Source organism: Microcaecilia unicolor, chromosome 6, assembly GCF_901765095.1.
Source record: "Microcaecilia unicolor chromosome 6, aMicUni1.1, whole genome shotgun sequence".
Taxonomy (NCBI): Eukaryota; Metazoa; Chordata; class Amphibia; order Gymnophiona; family Siphonopidae; genus Microcaecilia; species Microcaecilia unicolor.
This window is the reverse complement of record NC_044036.1, coordinates 180,134,675-180,156,477: the sequence shown is the minus strand read 5'-3', so window position 1 is coordinate 180,156,477 and position 21,803 is coordinate 180,134,675. Positions and strand designations below refer to the sequence as shown.

Here is a 21,803-nt window from a genome sequence, read left to right as displayed (position 1 = left end):
TACACCAACATGGCTAAACATCTTGAGTCTGGTATTTAAAGGTACTATCTGCTGAATATACTTACAGACCAGCTCAGCACTATCCAGATAGAGCTGGGGTGGGTGTGAGCAGAGCCAACAGTTATCAGGAAAGAGATAATATTCAGACTGCTATCCAGATAATGGATTATGTAAAAACTGTAACCTCTTCCCAACCAGTAGGTTTTCTAGAACAGATACTGCTTATGTCTCTACTGAGCTGGTTATGGCTGAGAAGCAGGGTGTGGCTTTAATGCTCTCAGCTGTCTTGGGCAAGTGCAAGGTCCCTGTTGTAACTGCCAGGAACAAAAGGGTACAGAAAGCAAAGTTAATCCAAGGACACATATTGCCACACGTGGGTGACATCATCTGATGGAGCCCAGCACAAATGCTACTCAGCATTCTAGGACTTTCAGAAGCTTTTGGTAGTGCCACACCATGCATACACAGGTGCCTTCCTGCCTGATGTGAGCACACGGAATCAGCAGTATAGTAAAAAAAAAGTTAAGGAATAACTCCTAAGAGAGGCGGGACAGGATGTGGCAATATGTGTCCTGCTGTCCTCAGAGAACACCTACTACAGGTGAGTAACTTTGCTTCCTCCAAAGACAAATAGGACATTTGCCACATATGGGAAGCCCTAGCTACCAGGTTCACCAAAAACAACAAAGAACTGACAACAGGGACTTGCAACAGGCAAGGCAAACCAGGAACCAATCAACCTAGAACGAATATATATATAATCCTTATATGTGGGTACAGCCTGGAACACAATAAAAATGGGCCTAAGAGGGTTGAATTGGAATCCAGAATTCAAACAAATTCTGTAGAACTGTCTGACTGAACCGACTAGTGCGTCGGGAATCCTGCTCAAGGCAGTAATGAGATGTGAATGTGTGAACTAAAGACCATATTGCAACTTTGCAAATCTCCTCAATAGAGGCTGACCTCAAGTAAGCTACCAATGCAGCTGTGGATCTGACATTATAAACCATGACATGACCCTCCAGAGTCACCCTAGCCTGGGCATAAGTAAAGGAGATGTAATCTGCTAGCCAATTAGACAATGTGCATTTACCGATGGCTGTCCCCATCCTGTTTGGGTCAAAAGATAGAAAAAGCAGGGTGCACTATCTATGGACTTTAGTCTAGAAGGTTAAGGCTCACTTACAGTGCACTTTCAACAGAACGCGCATGAGATTTCAGGAAAAATGTAGGCAAAACAATTGACTGATTAAGGTGGAAATTCCTTAACACCACTTTCGTAAGGAACAGGATGCGTGCAAAGAACTACCCTGTTATGATGAAACATGGTATAAGGTAGATCCACTACTAGGGCCTGAAGCTCACTGATCCTACGTGTTGAAATGATGGCCACCAAGAACAAAACTTTCCAAGTCAAGAACTTCAGGTAGCAAGTATCTAGTGGCTCAAAAGGAGCATTCATTAACTGGGTAAAACCTAAATTGAGGTTCCATGATGCAGTGGGCAGTCTGATTGGGGGTTTTGTGAGAAGCAAATCTCTCATGAATTGAATAACTAGAGGATGTACATATATGGGCTTACCCTCTACATTGTGATGATAAGTGCCAATTGCACTAAGATGAACCCTTAGAGAGTTGCTCTAAAGGTCAGACTCAGAAATGTGCAGAAGGTATTCAAGCAGTTTTTGTGTAGGGCAAGAACAAGGATTTAAGACCTTGCCCTCACACCAGATGGCAAACCTCTTCCATTTGAAACTGTATGACCTCTTAGTGGAATCTTTCCTGGAAGCAAGCAGTATCCAGGAGACATCTTCATGCAGTTGGAGAGAAGCCAACTCTACACTCTCAACATTCAAGTCATTAGGGCCGGGGATTGGAAGTCTGGCTGCAAGAAAAACCCCTCATTCTGAGTGACAAGGGTTGGAAAGCACTCCGGTCTCCACTGCTGTTCTGAAGCTAACTTCAGAAGTAGAAGGAACCATATCTATCTCGGCCAGTTTGGGGCATGAGAATCATGGTTTCCCGATCCTGCTTGAGTAGAGAGATGTGGTAGCCGTGTCAGTCCACTTTTAAAGGTAATCAATAGAAATAGAATAAAATAAAACATGTTTAGAGATCACTCTGTCTGCCAGGCTGTTGTCTTTCACAGCTAGGTATGTGGCTATGAGCACCATGTTGTGGCTGTAAGCCCAATGCCACATTCTGACCACCTCCTGATACAAGAGGTAAAAACTCGTGCCTCCCTGCTTGTTGACATAGTACATTGCAAATTGATTGGCTGTTGAGCAAAATTATCCTCATCCAAACACACAATCTATGAAAGCCTTTAGAGCAGTGGTTCCCAAACCTGGTCCTGGAAAATCATTTCCTCCTATTTGTTTTAAATGTATTTCCATGTAACTTCCTCAAGTGTCCCCTAGTCTTTATACTTTTGGAATGAGTAAAAAATCGATTTACTTCTACTCATTCTACACTACTACTACTATTTAGCATTTCTATAGCGCTACAAAGCATACGCAGCGCTGCACAAACATTGAAGAAAGACAGTCCCTGCTCAAAGAGCTTACAATCTAATAGACAAAAATAAAGCAAGCAAATCAATTAATGTGTAGAGGAAAAAGGAGAGGAGGGTAGGTGGGGCGAGTGGTTACAAGTCAAAAGCAATGTTAAAGAGGTGGGCTTTCAATCTAGATTTAAAGATGGTCAAGGATGGGGCAAGACATAGGGGCTCAGGAAGTCTATTCCAGGCGTAGGGTGCAGCGAGACAGAAGGCGCGAAGTCTGGAGTTGGCAGTAGTGGAGAAGGGAACAGATAAGAAGGATTTATCCATGGAACGGAGTGCACGGGAAGGGGTGTAGGGGAGGACGAGTGTGGAGAGATACTGGGGAGCAGCAGAGTGAGTACATTTATAGGTTAGTAGAAGAAGTTTGAACAGGATGCGAAAACGGATAGGGAGCCAGTGAAGCGACTTGAGGAGAGGGGTAGTATGAGTAAAGCGACCCTGGCGGAAGACGAGATGGGCAGCAGAGTTTTGAACCGACTGGAGAGGTGACTAAGTGGAAGGCCAGCAAGAAGCAGATTGCAGTAGTCCAAATGAGAGGTGACAAGGGTATGGATGAGGGTTTTGTAGAGTGCTAGGAAAGAAAGGGGCGGATTTTACGGATGTTGTAAAGAAAGAAACAACAGGTCTTGGCGATCTGCTGGATATGAGTAGAGAAGGAAAGAGAAGAGTCAAAGATGACCCCAAGGTTTCGAGCTGAGGAGACAAGGAGAATGAGAGACCCATCAACAGAAATAGAAAACGAGGGGAGCAGGGAGATGGGTTTAGGGGGAAAGATGAGAAGCTCAGTTTTGGTCATATTTAATTTCAGGTGGCGTTGAGACATCCAGACACCACTCAGGATTTTGTAGATCTCAATCATATCTCCCCTCATCCATCTCTTTTCCAAGCTGAAGAGCCCTTTTCACATATGAGAGGAGTTCCATCCCCTTTATCATTTTGGTCGCTCTTCTTTGAACCTTTTCTAATTCTGCTATACCTTTTTTGAGATATTGCGACCAGAACTGAATGCAACAGTCAAGATGCGGATGCACTATGGAGCAATACAAAGGCATTATAGTATTTTTGGTCTTATTCACCATCCCTTTCCTAATAATTCCTAGCATCCTATTTGCTTTTTTGGCCGCCGCCGCTGTACAGTAAGCAGAAGATTTCAGCGTATTATCTACAACGACACCCAGATCTTTTTCTTGAGCGCTGACCCCCAAGGTGGACCTAGCATTAAGTAACTATGATTTAGATTATTCTTCCCAATGTGCATCACCTTGCATTTGTCCACATTAAATTTCATCTGCCATTTGGATGCCCAGTCTTCCAATTTTTTAAGGTCTTCCTGCAATATTTCACAGTCCGCACTGTTAACAACCTTGAATAGTTTTATATCATCTGCAAATTTGATCACCTCACTCGTCGTTCCAATTTCCATATAATTTATAAATATGTTAAATAGTACCGGTCCCAGTACAGATCCCTCCACTCCACTGTTCACCCTCCTCCATTGAGAGAAATGACCATTTAACCCTACCCTCTGTTTTCTGTCCAATAACCAATTCCTAATCCACACTAGAACATTGCCTCCTATCCCATGACTCTTTAATTTTCTCAGGAGTCTCTCATGAGGAACTTTATCAAAAGCTTTCTGAAAATCTAGATATACATCAACTGGCTCACCTTTATCTACATGTTTATTCATGCCTTCAAAGAAATGAAGCAAATTGATGAGGCAAGATTTCCCTCAGCTGAACCCATTCTGACTCTGTCCCATTAAACCACGTTTGTCTACATGTTCTGTAATTTTATTCTTTATAATAGTTTCCACTATTTTGCCCGGCACCGACATCAGGCTTGCATGTCTATAATTTCCTGGATCACCCCTAGAACCCTTTTTAAAAATTGGTGTCACATTGACCACCCTCCAATCTTCAACGACAGGTTACATATTACTAACAGCAGATCAGCAATTTCATGCTTGAGTTCTTTGAGTACCCTTGGATGTATGCCATTCGGTTCAGGTGATTTACTACTCTTTAATTTGTCAATTTGGCTCAGAACATCTTCCAGGTTCATCAAGATTTCTTTCAGTTTCTCTGCATCATCACCCTTGAAAACCAAATCTGGTACAGGCAGATCTCTTACATCTTCTTCCGTAAAGACAGAAGCAAAGAACTCATTCAGTTTTTCCACTTTGGCTTAGTCTTCCCTGAGCGCCCCTTTTGCTCCTTCATGAATTAACGGTCCCATGGATTCCCTCGCAGGCTTCTTGCTTCTGAAGTACCTGAAAAAATTGTTAATGTGAGTTTTAGCTTCAGTGGCAAGTTTCTCTTCATATTCTCTTTTAGCCTTCTTTATTAAAGCTTTGCATCTGACTTGCCAGTGCTTATGTTGCTTCTTATTTTCTTCATTTGGGTCCTTTTTCCATTCTTTGAAGGACAATCTTTTGGTTGTAATGGCCTCTTTTATTTCACCTTTTAACCATGCAGGCTGACATTTTCTCTTCTTTCCACCTTTGCAAATACATGAAATGCATCTGGACTGGGCTTCCAAGATGGTATTTTTGAATAATTGCTTATTTCCACTGCTTATTTCTAGAATAAGCAGCATAAAATGCATTATACTGTTTTAGGAACTTGCAGGTACTTGTGACCTGGATTGGCCACTATTGGAAACAGGATCCTAGGTCTGATGGACCTTAGGTCTGTCCCAGTATGGCTCAAAATGGCTCCCACTCTTGTCAGTTCCTGGACCAACTGTTCCAAGAAGCAATCGTTTATTACATCTAGAAATTTTATCTCCCTGGAACTCCCTGATGTAACATTTATCCAGTCAATATTGAGGTAATTGAAATCACCCATTATTAAAGTGTTGTCCAATTTCCTAATCTCTGTAAACATTTCTTCATCCGTCTGTTTGTTCTGTCCTGGTGGCTGGTAGTATAGCCCTACAAGAATACTCCTCCCCTTCACACGTGGAATTTCTATCCATAATAATTCCACGCTGCTGTCTGAGTCATGTGAAATGTTTATTTTATTTGACTCAATTCCCTCTTTAACATATAGCGAAACCCCCCTCCAATTTGATCCTCTCTATCATTGCGAAACAATTTGTATCCTGTTAATACAGTGTCCCATTGATTGTCCTCTTTCCACCACATTTCTGAGATGCCTATTATTATATCTACCTCATCATTTAGTGCTATATATTCTAACTCTCCCATCATATTTTTTAGGCTTCTAGCATTTGTATATAGGCACTTCAAATTGTGTTTTTCCTTTGATCTACAATCTGCTTAGAAGTTGAAAGGGATAATGTGCATCCTTTATCCTGTTCTCTCATTAAGCCCACCTGGCTTACTTTCAGCATTGTTGAAACCTCTCTACTTGGATACCCTAAATGTCCTGTTTCAATAGTATCCTTCAACTGAACCATGCACCCAGGAGGGTGACTGTCGGCTTCCCCTCCCCTCATTCTAGTTTAAAAGCTGCTATATCTCCTTTTTAAAAGTTAGCGCCAGCAGCCTGGTTCCATTTCAGTTAAGGTGGAGCCCATCATTTTGGAATAGTCTCCCCCTTTCCCAGAATGTCGCCCAGTTCCTAACAAATCTAAATCCCTCATCCCTGCTCCATCGTCTCAACCACGCATTAAGACTTTGGAGCTCTGCCTGCCTGTGCATAGAACGGGAAGCATCTCTGAAAATATGACCCTGGAGGATCTGTACTTCAGCTTTCTACCTAAGAGCCTAAATTTGGCTTCCAGAACCTCCCTCCCACATTTTCCTAGGTCATTGGTACCGACATGTACCAAGACAGCCGACTCCTCCCCACCAGTGGCGTAGCCAAGGGTGGGCCTGGGTGGGCACAGGCCCACCCATTCAGCAGCCCATAAGGCCCCCAAAACTCTTCAGTGGCAGCACCTCACTACTCTCTCTCCCTCTTCGCTTGTGGCCTGGCATCTGCCCGTCTCTCTACCCCCCTCCCAGTCTACCTCAGAGCTACTGCCGGCGGCATCCTGCATCATGTCCCGCCCTCAATGATGTCACTTCTTGTTTTTTTTGGTGGGAATGTGGTAGAGAGAAGCCTGCAGGGCCGGCACAGGATGCCTATAGGAATCGCGATGGACAACGGCTCTGAGGTAGGACCGGGGGAGGGGGTTCAGAGAGAAACGGGCAGATGGGTCATTAAAAAACCCCCCACTATATTGTATGTATGTACAGGGGTAGCGTTGGGGGTGAGAAGGGCCCACCCAGGTTAACTCTGGGCCCACCCAAAATGGCAGGTCTGCCTACGCCCCTGCTCCCCACTATCTAAGATTCTGTCTAGGTGATGTGTGAGGTCCGCCACTTTTGCACCAGGCAGGCAAGTCACCAGGTGATCCTCACATTCAACAGCCACCCAGCTATCTATATGCTTAATGATTGAATCATCAACTACAACAGCCGTCCTAACTCCTCCTGAGCAGAAGTTCTTGGAGACATATCCTCAGTGTGAGAGGATAGTACTTCCTCTGGTGGGTAGGTCCTGTCTACAGGAGTACTTCCTACTTCACCAGGGTGATACTTTCCTTCTAGGAGACCACCCTCCTCCAAGGAAGCACAGGGGCTGCCAGACTGGAGGTGAGACATCTCTACAACATCTCTGTAGGTCTCCTTTATGTACCTCTGGCATCTCAGTCTATTGGACTTGCACCCAGACTCCAAAAGTGAGTGTTGAGACAGGCCTTTTCCTGGGCACTGGGGGAGCTTCCTCTGCCAATGGGCTGGAGAGGAGAACTGCCTCTTCCAGTGCTGGCACCCATCCAGGCACTGGCATCAACAAATGGGCAACAGACAAGGCATGAGTCTTAATAAACAACTGGGGCAGAGCTATTGTCAGCATTGGCAGGGCCAGTGTCGATATGGGGACAACCTGAGAAGAAGATGGACCTAAATTCGTAGGCTGGTCTTGGCATTGAAGAGACTAGTGCATTGACACAGACTCCATGTAGGAGGAGCAGTCCTTTCGGCGCTGATGCTTTTCAGGTACCGGCAGTGCTGATGACTCAGAGCTTCTGGCACCGTGCTCCTTCATCTTTGCTTGGTGCACTACACTGGAATCCCTCGATGTAGGCATGCCCGCAGTATCTGATGTAGCTCTGCCAGCCATAGGGACTGATGCCTCCAATGCCAATGTCTCGGATTTAGAAGCGCCAAAAAATTCTCACACATGGGGCCTCTCGACTTTTGTTGGTTCTCCTCTACATTTTAGAAGAAAGCAATTAAAGGCCTTGTGGTCAAGTCTTAAACACGACAAGCACCAATTGTGAGGATCAGTCACAGAAATGACCTTGCTGCACCTCGTGCACTTCTTAAAACCACTTGGAGTTTTAAGGGACATTGCACAAAAAATACCCAAAGTGAAATCAAACAGCTCAATTTTTTTTATATATATAAAGGAAGTGCTAAGGCCTAAGAGGGCCAATGGAGCCACACGAAAAATAAAGAAAACTTAAACAGGCCGACTAATAGTAAGAAAAACAAAGGGAAAAGAGAACTGAAAAAAGTAAGCGAAAAATCCCACATACTGTGAAGGCACCACAACCAGAAAAATATGCAATGAGGAGAGCTGTGCAGAAAACGCAACTGCTCTGCTCTGTAAAAAGACTATGACTGCTGGACCCATATGCTCATATCAGGCAGGAAGACAAATGCATGCATGGTGTGGCACTACTAAAAGTTTCTGAAAGTGGTAGAATGCTGGGTAATGTCTGTGCCAAGCTCTGTTGGATGATGTCACCCATATGCGGCAAGTGTTGTCCTGCTTGTCCTCAGAGAATAACCCTCCATTGAGGGTAGTGTGATTTCTTGGTACACCATTCATGTACATCCTGGTAGATGAGGAGAATGGGTCAAAAGTGTTTTTGGAGAGGGACTGGAACATTTCATAGTTCTATTTGAGTGTAACACCTTCCTTTAGCTTAGCTCTGAAGACATTCTCTCCTCTACAAGGCATGTCTGCAAGTTCTTCCTTCATGTCATAGTAGAGATCAAAGGCACCCTGCATACTTCTGATATCTATAGTAGAAGCTCTTGAATGAGCTTTCAACACTCCTTCCTTTTGTTCCCCTATTCTTTTCTGAAATAGATAATCTGTGAAATCCTCTACTTTAAATAAAATTTCTTGCATGTATTGGCTTATGAAGAGCTGGTAAGAAACTATAGGGAAAGAAAGCATAGCATTCTGAAACATCTTTATCTCAAGCGTCCCTCCCTTGGAGTCCTGATACTTATACTCTTGGTCCTCCTGCAAACAAATTCAACTACCAACACACTATAACAGCTGTTGGTTTTTGAATTTGGGAGCCTTCAGGACTCTTATCTACAGCATCTGACTTTTACTTGCAGAGTGTACACAGATGGGATTTACCCACATTCCCACTTGTGTATAAGCATTGTACATAAGCACTGCCACACATTCCTTGCGGGAAGGTAGAGGGTGGTCAAGGAATTGAAAGGCAAAAACATTCGTAGAGATACAGGACTTTTTGGCAGAGAAATTGGTGAAGCTCTTGAGGAAGCCATAGCGAAACGGCAGTGCTCTGTCGAGCAGGACCAATTAGTCAGATAAGCCGCTATTCTTTAGCCAAGTTTTGTTGCAATGCATTTGATGCATTTCAAGATAAAAGTAAAAGCAAGTATGGATTAATATATTAAAATAAGAAGTTTTGTTAAATGATTACAGAAAAGTTGTTAAAAATGAATAATAAGGAGGAGGTTTTTTAGACCAGTGACAATAGTGCTCAACAGTATAACTACATAAATATAAGTTATTTGATTTCAACATACAAACTCTTGATTTTGTTAGTTCAGCTACTGAGTCTTTTCCTCCTGCCTCTTTGCAGATATTACTTTAGACTCACTATTCAATTCCTTAAGCACAATATTGCTTAAGGTTAGTTCTATGACAAGTGGGCAGCCAGATTTGGAATTAGCTTGCTGCACCTCCCACATTTTTTTAACAGCTAGCAGAATTCTTTTGGGTCACAACAAAAATTATAGCCAAGGCAAAATCAAAGGACTTAACTGCAATAACCGAAAATGACTGACCTGAACTATTCTACAATACCAAAGATGATAAAAATCACAAATGCAGAAAAATTAATAAAAAGCTTTTAAAAATGACAGAAATACCCTAACCAGGGTATTTAAGGGTAAGAATGAGAAACAAGGAGCAACATGAGGAAGATGGGGGCTGGTTTGGGCAGGAAATGTCTTTGGCTGGCGGGGCTTCAGCATCTCTGCCGGCCATTGAATGGCTGCTGCAGTTTTAAAGGGGGCCTGAGCTGAGCCCAAAGTTGGAGGCCCCCCAAAGGTCCCTGACCCCCCCCCCCCCCCCCCCGTAGTTACCTCACTGATCTGGAGGTACAGGAACACAAATTCTAAAGCTTCAGCCAGAGTAATCTCAATATGAACATAAAATTGTACATTATCAGTGTAAATCATATATTTTAATCCAAAGCCAGAAAGTAATTGACAAATAGGTTGAATATACAACTTAAATAATAATGGAAATAAGGACCATAAAGAACCCCTGGATTCAAGTTCATAAACAAACTTGCTGATAATGATTAGTCAGAAAATATATAAACCTTTCTAATAAGTACCACCTATCCCTGTCTCGGATAATCTTTGTAACAAAATAAGATAACCCAAAGTGTGAAATGTGGCTGATATACCTAGCATAACAAGTACATAAGAGAGGCCAGATTCAAACTCACAAAAGATTTCATTACACCAGGCAAAAGCAAAGTTTCAATATTATTGTGTGCCAATTTATCCTTTGATACAAAAACTTGCAATCGATTAATCACAACTTTCTCCAAAATCTTATTTAAAAAACACCAAAGAAGATACTGGTTGATAATTATTAAAGTAATCAATATTTAGAGTCACTCTTTTTTCAAGACAGGGAATATGCTAGACTTTCTTTAACAACTGAGGTACTATTCCAGAAGACAATGATTTTTTGGTGATTGAAGTTGCATATTTAGCAAAATCTGTACATGTGGGGGGGGGGGCATAATCGAACACAAACGCCTATCTCCATGGGCGTTTATCTCCGAGAACGGGTCTGTGAAGGGACGGGCCGAACCGTATTTTTGAAAAAATGGACATTTTTGAGCTGGGCGTTTGTTTGTTTTTTAGCGATAATGGAAACTAAAAACGCCCAGCTCAAAAACGTCTTAATCCGAGCCATTTGGTCGTGGGAGGGGCCACGATTTGTAGTACACTCGCCCCCCTGATATGCCAGGACACCAACTGGGCACCCTAGGTCAGTGCGGTGGACTTCAGAAAAAGCTCCCACATGCATAGCTTCCTTACCACGGGTGCTGAGCTCCCAACCCCCCTCCCCCAAAACCAACTACGCACAAATGTACAACACTACCATAGCTCTTAGGGGTGAAGGGGGCACCTACATGTGGGTACAGTGGGTTTTGGAGGCCTCCCATTTACCAGCAAAAGTGTTACAGGTGGGGGGGGGGGGGGGGGGATGGGCCTGGGGCCACCTGGCTGAAGTGCACTGCGGTACCCACTAAAAGTGCACCAGGGACCTGCATACACGCAGGCCTCTAGGACTTGTTGCTGCTGTATAACATTGGCACACCAGTTGACACCTGAAGACTAATCTCTCCGAAAACGTCCTTTATTGGAATAACCGCGTTAACTCACAGTTAACTGCAGATCAGAGGTTGTGCCCCACTGGCAACGAGTCTCCCTGGTACTGAGATGAGCAGTAGGTCAGAGCTGGCAGAATGTTGTACAATGCCCTCTTTCAGCCACATTCAAGGTAAGAACTAAGTTCTCTAACGTGGCTAACACAGGAAAGGGAACTAAAACTGGCTTACAACAATGGCCACTACCGCATGGACTACAACAGGAAACACAACAGGGCACACTCTGACCCAGTAGGCAGGGGGAAAAGCACCATGGGAGAAGAGCCTACCAACTACCAACATCGTGAGACTGTAACACAAGCTAATGAAATCACGGAGCCCAATACCCTACACCCACCACAATGCAATGCTGATGTGACCCTGAACCGCACACGAGAGCCACATCTGACCCAGGGAAAGGCTGTGACAGGATCAAACACATTCTGCTGTCATGGAGATGGGTACAGCATTTGAGGCTGGCATACAGGCTGGAAAAAAAGTTTTTAAAGTTTGGGGTTTTTTTGGTGGGAGGGGGTTAGTGACCACTGGGGGAGTCCGGGGAGGCCATCCCCGATTCCCTCCAGTGGTCATCTGGGCAGTTGGAGCATTTTCTGGGACTTGTTCATGTTCATAGCGACTTCATTCATTACAAATTCATGCTATCCTCCTTCCAGTCGTCCCTATTCCTTGCCAAACAGGACTATTACACCCAATTGACTAATTCTCTCGGCTCCAACCCTCGTCGTCTCTTCGCCACCCTCAACTCCCTCCTCAAAGTGCCCTCCGCTCCCCCCCCCCCCCCATCACTCTCTCCTCAATCACTGGCTGACTACTTCCACGACAAGGTGCAGAAGATCAACCTCAAATTCACTACCAAGCCACCTCTTCCTCTTCGCCCTTTAACCTACTCCCTCAACCAACCAACCCAGGCCTCCTTCTCCTCTTTTCCTGATATCACCGAGGAAGAAACCGCCCTCCTTCTTTCCTCCTCGAAATGCACCACCTGTTCCTCTGATCCCATCCCCACTAACTTACTAAACACCATCTCTCCTACTGTCACCCCCCCCCCCATCTGTCATATCCTCAACCTCTCTCTCTCCACTGCAACTGTCCCTGACTCCTTCAAGCATGCAGTAGTCACACCACTCCTCAAAAAACCATCACTAGACCCTACCTGCCCTTCCAACCACCGCCCCATCTCCTTCCTACCCTTCCTCTCCAAGATACTTGAACGCGCGCCGTTCACAGCCTCTGCCTTGGATTTTCTCTCCTCTCATGCCATCCTCGATCCGCTTCAATCCGGTTTTCGCCCTCTACACTCGACAGAAACGGCACTCACTAAAGTCTGTAATGACCTGTTCCTTGCCAAATCCAAAGGTCACTACTCCATCCTCATCCTTCTCAACCTATCCGCCGCTTTTGACACTGTCAATCATAATTTACTTCTTGCTACACTATCCTCATTTGGGTTCCAGGGCTCTGTCCTCTCCTGGTTCTCCTCTTATCTCTCCCACCGTACCTTCAGAATACATTCTCATGGATCTTCCTCCACCCCCATCCCGCTCTCTGTTGGAGTTCCTTAGGGATCTGTCCTTGGACCCCTTCTTTTTTCAATCTACACCTCTTCCCTGGGTTCCCTGATCTCATCTCATGGTTTCAAATATCATCTTTATGCTGACGACACCCAGCTTTATCTCTCCACACCAGACATCACTGCGGAAACCCAGGCCAAAGTATCGGCCTGCTTATCCGACATTGCTGCCTGGATGTCCAACCGCCACCTGAGACTGAACATGGCCGAGACCGAGCTCATTGTCTTTCCACCCAAACCCACTTCTCTCCCTCCACTCTCTATTTTCAGTCGATAACACCCTAATCCTCCCCGGCTCATCTGCTCACAACCTCTTCGACTCCTCCCTCTCCTTCTCTGCCCATATCCAGCAGACAGCCAAGACCTGTCGCTTCTTTCTCTATAACATCAGCAAAATTTGCCCTTTCCTCTCTGAGCACACCACCCGAACTCTCATCAACTCTCCCATTACCTCTCGCCTTGACTACTGCAACCTACTCCTCACTGGCCTCCCACTTAACCATCTATCCCCCCTTCAATCCGTTCAGAACTCTGCTGCGCATCTTATCTTCCGCCTAGACCGATTTGCTCATATCACCCCTCTCCTCAAGTCACTTCACTGGCTTCCGATCAGGTACCGCATACAGTTCAAGCTTCTCCTACTAACCTACAAATGCACTGAATCTGCAGTCCCTCACTACCTCTCTACCATCATCTCCCCTTACGCGCCTACCCGTAACCTCTGCTCACAGGACAAATCCCTCCTCTCAGTACCCTTCTCCACCACCCCAACTCTAGACTCCGCCCTTTCTGCCTCGCCTCACCCTATGCTTGGAATAAACTCCCTGATCCCATACGCCAAGCCCCCTCCCTACCCATCTTCAAATCCTTGCTCAAAGCCCACCTCTTCAATGTCGCTTTCGGCACCTAACCATTGTACCTCTATCCAGGAAATCTGGACTGCCTCAATCTTGATTGACTGCACTTTTTGTCCTTTAGATTGTTAGCTCCTTTGAGCAGGGACTGTCCTTCTTTGTTAATTGTACAGCGCTGCACAACCCTGGTAGTGCTTTAGAAATGTTAAATAGTAGTACTTACCATTATTCATTAAACTGACTTTGAAAGGTACAGACTCAGGCCATCTTCAACTCTTATGCTAAGGCCTGTTGACTGAATATGCCTCAGACTTGCATGCAGTTAGAAGGATACTGCTAAACATGACCAAGGTTGAGGGTGAGTGAGAGCAACATCAACAACACTTTGTTTACATGAACAGTAACTTCATGGTCAGAATGACTCTGCCACACGACGCCTGTAGCCTGGTGTTTTGGTTTTCCAAATCACAACAATTGGAGTCAACAACTTGTTGTTCCAAATTTTGAGGCTCGTTTTACCCAAGAAATGGTATAAGAAGCCTCTGAAAAAAAAACATGAGGTTATCTGGTTGTCATCTGTAGTAGTTATCTGAAAAATTGTCAGTGAAACAGATGACAGTCCAATCTGAGCTGGTTGTATCATGAAGACGTTTTAAGCTCGTTAACACGGCCCTGCTACCTGCCTGCGTAGGCCTGCTCCTCTCTGCACTACCATCCTGAGACAGAGAGATAGCACTTGACAGCCTTGTCTCCCTGCTCCTGCCTGCTGTTTGACTGTTCCTGCTGCAGCCCCTGTTATACTGCTGAGAAATAGCACTCAACAGCTCCCTTACCTTCTCTGCCTCTGGTGTCCGTGAGAATTGGAGATCCCTTTATCATCAGTCAGGTCATAACTGTCTTTTCTATAGTGCTGGGGAAAGTTAGGAGTCCTAATCAGTTCAGGACTTACTACTACTACTACTTATCATTTCTATAGCGCTACTAGATGTACGCAGCGCTGTACACTTGAACACGAAGAGACAGTCCCTGCTTGACAGAGCTTACAATCGAATTAGGACAGACAAACAGGAGAAACAAGAGATAAGGGAATATTAAAGTGAGGATGATAAAATAAGGGTTCTGAACAAGTGAGCAAGGGTTAGGAGTTAAAAGCAGCATCAAAAAGGTAGGCTTTTAGCTTAGATTTGAAGACGGTCAGAGATGGAGCTTGACGTACCAGCTCAGGAAGTCTATTCCAGGCATATGGTGCAGCAAGATAAAAGGAACGGAGTCTGGAGTTAGCAGTGTAGGAGAAGGGTGCAGATAAGAGAGATTTACCCAGTGAACGTAGTTCCCAGGGAGGAATGTAGGGAGAGATGAGAGTGGAGAGGTACTGAGAAGCTGCAGAGTGAATGCACTTAGGGTATAAAGTGTGCTTCCTCTTTATCTTGCCTTGACAGGTACATAAATACTCATTTTCTTCTACTAATAATAAATTAGCTCTCATATTTTTATAATATCTGAGCCTTGTGCTCTATTCCTTTTGGTGTGTATTTTGGGCTGAAAGAACTTGGGTCTATAGTTGGAGGGATATTTGTTACACCTAATCTAAATACCGGCGTGCTACCTTTTTCATATTTTGCGATCATTTGTTCTTAGTGTTCTTAGTTTCCTTATTGCCTGCCCTCTACCTGAGGTGAGGTAACTGTATTAGCCCTACAATATTCAGATCGGGAAAGTCTTTCTCCACCCTCTTTCCTTTCTACTCAACTCCTGTTTGGCTACCTTCAAATCAGAAGTGTACCATACTGCTAATTGTTTACATTTAAAAGATATTCTCATTGGAGCAAAAACATCTAGTGAATTCTTCAATCATGTTCATTGGCATTTAAATCCTTAATAGATTCCAAATAAGGCAACCATAGTCCCTCAATTCCTCTACTATATATTTCTTATAAATTCGTGGCCTGCACATTGGCCAGTAATTTTTGACTAAAAGAAAGGACAAATTGATCAGATTATAGTTCAGATGCACAGTGAATTGATAAAACTAATTTACTATATAATACAGTATCAACGAATATCAGGTCTAACATAGGTCCATGAATATGTGTCTGATAAAATTTGATAAAAACCAAGCAAACTCGTAAAAATTTAAAATTTGCAATGTATTCAGGACTATCAGTTATGGGCATATTAAAATCTTCCATTAATATCAATTTTCCAAACTAATCTGAGTAACAACTAAACATTCAATTAATAGTGAATAATCTTTATGTAACAATCCAGGAGGACAGTAAATAAGCTCCAAATACCATTTACCGACAGATTCTATCAATACTTTATAAATATACAAGATCTGTATCTCTAGCTTTTTCAATGGAATATTCCATCTAAAGACCACCAACATTCCCCCTTCTACTTCCAATCTTTGTTATGGATATGGTACCATTGCCCTGAACAAAACACCAAATTTAGAGAACTGGGTGTGGTAACCTCATGTTTTCGTGTGTTCTCCATATGCAGTTTCTTCCTTGAAAGGCAAATCCTGGTTCACTGCAATACCCATGACCTGATCCACTGAAAATGGACTACAGTATCAAAAAAATAGTGCCTGGAACTTAGTAAAAGCTGTTCAAGGCACAATTTACTACACCCTGCATGAATTTTCTGCATGTTTTCAAGGACCCACACACACTGGTAACTAATAATTGATGGTTTATAGGTAAAGAAGCACTGGGACTGCCAGCATCATTTTGAAAATGGCACTAGAGGGGTAGAACCAAGTAAGAATTGCTCCTGTCCCTGAAGACCAGGGCTTTTTTTGAGGGGGTACTTGGGGGTACTGAGTACCGGTACCTTTGCTATTGTCTGCTAAAATTGACCACTGGTCACCAAGTTTTAATGAACAAACTCAGGCTCTACACACCAACTCTGCCTTGTCATAGATTCTGTGACTGGTTTCAGAGGGCCTGGCTATTGTAAGGTGGGTCCCTCAGTGATCACCCCACCCCTGAAGGGTGGCCTGGCATTTGAGTACTGGCACCTTTTTCAGTAGAAAAAATGCACTGCTGAAGATTCAGCACTAACCTCCCCCCTCCCCCCTCCCCCCCCCCCCCAGATTTCAGGGGGTAAGCTTGGGGTGAGTCTTGGGAGTAACAGATACTATTTTTGAAAAGGGGATACTTTGATGCTTAAGGGGAAAGACGTGAAACATAGGAGGTCGAGTTTAAGTACTTATTTTATTTTAACTGGGTGGGAGAGTGGGGGAAATGTGGAGAAACTCATCCATGAACCACAGGGACATTTTAAAAAGGATTTATTTGCCTTTTAACACCCCAGGTATACTTTTTAAAAAGTGGTTTTATAAATTTCTATACCACACAATCTACCGTTCTTGGCAGTGCAAAACAAAACATACAAAATCACTGTAATACAACAAAGCCATACAAAATCACACATAAAATAGACAATCGCTCCCTTCACATCACCGACCTGACATTTAACAAAATGGCATAATCTACGACCTAATTAACTACTTAGATAATCTGAGAAGGCACACTGAAAGAGATATGTCTTTAGCATCCATTTAAACTGATTCAAAGATCTAATCATTCGCATTGTTTGAGGTAACATATTCCACAATAAAGGTTCCATTATATAGAAAATTGAGGCTCTATATTGTTGCAAACGCACCACCCATAAAACAGGTAATTCAAATAAATTCATTGTAACAGAACTTAAGGATCTAACTGGCAAATATAGATACAGACTAGCAGAGATAACAGATGGCACAGTTTACTACTTTAAATACTACTAACAGTAGTTTATATTGAATCTGAAAATTCTATCGAGAACCAATGCAGCTTCATCAATATTGGAGAGATATGATCAATCCGACTCAACCCAAACAAAATTTGAGCAGTAGCATTCTGTGCAATCTGTAAAGCTATTAATGTCTGTTTAGAAACTCCTATTAAAAGACTATTACAATAGTTAAACTGGGGCATCACAATACTTTGAATCACTAATCTAAAATTCTCAGTTGTCAGAAAGTCCCACAGACACCTATCTTCAATTTCATGAAAATGGAAGCCTTGAGGGTCACAAGGGTCAAAGGAAACAAATTTGAACACCCCAAAAGTCTGTACTTCTTGTATGTCAGGACCTACTGGGCACTGTTTTTATATCCTTTGAACCACCTGGAACTCAGAAATGATGAGGTCAGTATTCGAAAGCAGTTAACTGGATATTAGCACTATGGAGGCAATTTTATAACTGGACACTTCCATTTAGGAGTCTGAAGGTGGCTGGTAGGAACCTATTCTATAACGGAACTTAAATGCCTAGATTCTGTTATAGAATACTAGTAAAAAAAGGCCCGTTTCTGAGACAAATGAAACGGGCGCTAGCAAGGTTTTCCTCGTAGTGCATATCTTTGAGAGAGTGTGTGTGAAAGTGAGTGTGTGAGAGAGAGAGAGAGTGAATGTGCGAGTGTGTGTGTGTGTGTGTGTGTGTGAGAGACTGAGAGTTGGTGCGAGTGTGTCCAGATGGGGCGTGGCTGAGGGCGGGTGTATGAGTGAGAGTGAGAATGAGTAGTGTGAGGGGCTGCAACAGTACAGGGCTTCAGTGTTTCCCTGCCACACAGTGAGCTTCAGAATTGGAGGTGAGAATTATTTATATAGATACATACGTAACAGCTTTTAACAATTGGAGTAGTGTCAGTTCATTGTATTTATCTTAACACTTCCTATCACTACTTTCCACATTCAAAGATTTTGCTCAGAAAAGTGGCTTTGCCTCACAAAAATTACAAATACACTTCCCTGAAGCCAAAAGACCACGCGGAGCTTCAAAATTAATTAAGTTAAACATTCTCCCCTCACACATTCTTTCAGTAATACATTCCCATAACAATACTTCCTTTTATCTCTTGACTGTAAGACCATAACACATGTCTTATTCAGTCAAGAGACTCTCCCAACTGCATAACACGGCAGTTTAGAACCCTGCCCGGGACTCAGACAGAACTCTGTATGCAGCTCTGTCAAAGTTCTGGGAACATGCTGCACTTTTCTTATTTTTTCTTCTTTAAAACTTTTAACACACACATTTTTCCTCTACTTTTTTTCCCAGCTTCAAATATACTAAAAAAAACAAAACTCCTACCCTTTCCCAAAGATGTATCTTGTTGCACAGACCCATCTTTCGCTGCTTGGCTGTGGCCAAGAGCCTACAGCACCAGGGTCTCACTTTCAGCCTTGTGCCAGCTCCAAGACTGCCTCCCGCACTGTTGCTGCCGTCCCAAACAGCTCGGCTCAAGTCACTCCACCAGCATTGTTCAGGAGGCTCTTTGAAGCTCTCCCCATCTGACCTGAGGCAATCTGTGTCGGCGTTTCACCCCGGAACCGGACTGACACTCCAAACACTGCCGGTTCCAATGCAGGCCCAATCTGTCCCCTTCCTGTGCATGCGCAGCAATGCCAACTCACGCTGCCATTCTTTACTTTTTCCTTCTGCCGAGATGCTGAACAACGTCGGCCCACAGAATGCTGCCCTGACACTGCGGCTCTCCATTGATGCTCACCAGCACTCCACTGGACCACCGAGAGACCAAACTCTGCCGTGCCATGCCACGGCCATAGCACTGCCAACTCGGCTCACGCTGCAATGCTCCAGGCCGGCTCCGGTCCTGCACCCACCCCGGACCTCAGATAAAGGTTGTGACGTCAGTCGTGACGTCATCACGGTCGACGTGAGGGCGTGAGAGAGAGACAGGTATGGGCACTGGAGAGGCTTCACCACCATGAATCCACGAACCCTTCACGAAAGTGGGTGGAGCTTGGGTGGCTTCATTCGAACGCTGGGGTTGCGAATTATGTCCACATGGGGTGTGGCTGAGGGCGGGTGTATGAGTGAGAGTGAGAATGAGTGGTGTGAGAGGCTGCAACAGTACAGGGCTTCAGTGTTTCCCTGCCACACAGTGAGCGTCAGAATTTTTGGAGGTGAGAATTATTCACACAGGTACAGCTGGTGTAAGTTAAGTGCCTAATTGTGGCAAGGACACATGTTAACTTACATCATTCTGTAAATTATGTGCATATGTACCCATGTTCCTCCCCTGTGTATGCCGCCCTTGCAAATATGCGCCATGCAAGTGAAGTGGGTAGATGCAGAATAGTGTTTAGGCAGCATGCTAGCATAAACGCACTAAGAATGGAGTTAGTATTCTAAATATTTGCTCGCTGAATGAGTGCGTAAATAATAGCACTCAGTTTATAGACTTGCTCTTCACTTGGACAGTGCCACTATGCAAATTGTGCCAGAGCAGAGTGTGGGTGGAACGAAGGCAATCCCAGAACTTTACAGGACAGTAAAGATATTCAGTCTGCTATCCAGACAACTTCAGGCACTTGGAAGGCTGTCCTAAGACTGAATATTACTGCTATCTGAATAAGCTGTGGTGCTGACTGCCTTAACTCTCTAGACAGTGGCACTGAATATCTGGATACGTTTTCCCACACCAACTGCAACAGCTATTTGTCACAGCTACTACAGCCTTGCCCCCATGCTCCAATTCACCTTCTGTTCCATGGCGGGGTGGGGGGCATCAGGGTCGGTCTCTGTGGCTCCTCTGGATCCCCCAGACGGCCTCTCAGTGATGATGGGCCACCGCAGTGCCCCCCCCCCCCCCGCCAAAGATACAGGCCACTCCCACACTGAGGTCACTGGAGCCGGCCAGCGCTGATCCCACTAGGTGCATACACGCACTGAAGAGCAGTTCTTAAAGAGCCAGTAGCAGTAGCACCGGGATGCATGCTGAGAACATCACTTCCTGCGTAAGCAGTATTTTAGGAAGTTCCTGCCTCCCTACCAGTGTCTTTGAAATGAGTCGTCTAGCTTGTTTAGGTGAGCGTTGCAGCCTTTCTTCAGTCTTGCCATGTTCTAGTATTCAGTTCAGCTGTGTTCCAGTCTTCCATCCAGCATGTTCTAGTTCATGTTCTCTGTTGTGGCTGGTCTCTAAGTCTTCAGACCCCTGCACCCCCAGGCCAGCCCTCAAGGGCTCTTCTAAGAGCCACCCCTCAGTCTCGGCTTCACTGGGATGAGACTCGCCTGCTGCCAGTTAAGGCCTACCTAGCTTCGGGCTGGGTGGATAGCACAAACTTAGCTGCGGCCTAAGGGCTCACCTACTTCGAGCATGACATTATTGACTTGGATGTTATCTTCTGTTACCATAGCTCATGTTTTAGTGTCCAATGTTCCCATCAATCTGTTCCCATATGGCTTATTCCGGGAACATTGGACACTAAAGGGTTAATTGCAAAGAGCATCACGTTGGTACTCTAGTCAGGAACCTTTCTTCTCACTATTATTTGCCATGATCTCTTTGTCAAATAGAGTAACCTACCTTCTCCAGCTGAGGCACACTATTGGTCGCCATGATCCCTTTATCAAAAAGAGTCATTAGAGAAGCTTCAAAATTCTCTAGAGGTACATTAAAATGAACACCAGCATTGTCCAGAACTAAATCCAACATGAAGATAGGGTTCTTACGTGGCCTACAAGAGAAAAAAAATTGCAATGTTCATATGTTTAAACTGCAAAAAAGTACCTGTTTTCAATGGAGCAAAAACTTTGTTGCTGACAAATCAGTCTAATTTCAAATATAAATAAAGGTGCTACAAAATTCTAATGCTGATACAATGTATAAAAAAGGCACAAAAGCAAAGTTGCTTACCTATAACAGGGGTTTTCCATAGACAACAGTGGAACCCAGGCACACTCTAGGTCAGTGTTTCCCAAGTCCAGTCTTGGAGTACCCCTTGCCAGTGGGGTACTCAGGATATCCACAATGAATATGTATGAAAGATATTTGCATATAATGGAGACAGTGTATGCAAATCAAGTTCAAGCATATTCATTGTAGATATCCTGAAAACCTGACTAGCAAGGGGTACTCCAGGACTGGACTTGGGAAACACTGCTCTAGGTGATGTCACAGATGGAGCTTTGTGTGCCACATCAATCCCCTAGCTCAGAAACGTCTGACAGGCCTCTCTCAGGTAGAACGGTGTTCTGGCACTTTTTTTTTAGCTGGAAGTGACGTCACCACCCCATTCTCCCTGCCCACC

General features: G+C 44.2%; 1 protein-coding gene across 1 annotated transcript in view; it reads right to left on the bottom strand.

Moving 5' to 3' along the window:
- DNAH1 (dynein axonemal heavy chain 1) overlaps positions 1 to 21,803 on the bottom strand; it is a 799,478-nt gene that overhangs the window by 622,366 nt on the left and 155,309 nt on the right. The window contains exon 12 of the mRNA XM_030205737.1: positions 21,080 to 21,230. Within this exon, the coding sequence (XP_030061597.1) occupies positions 21,080 to 21,230 (151 nt within the window). The remainder of the gene's footprint in view (positions 1 to 21,079; positions 21,231 to 21,803) is intronic.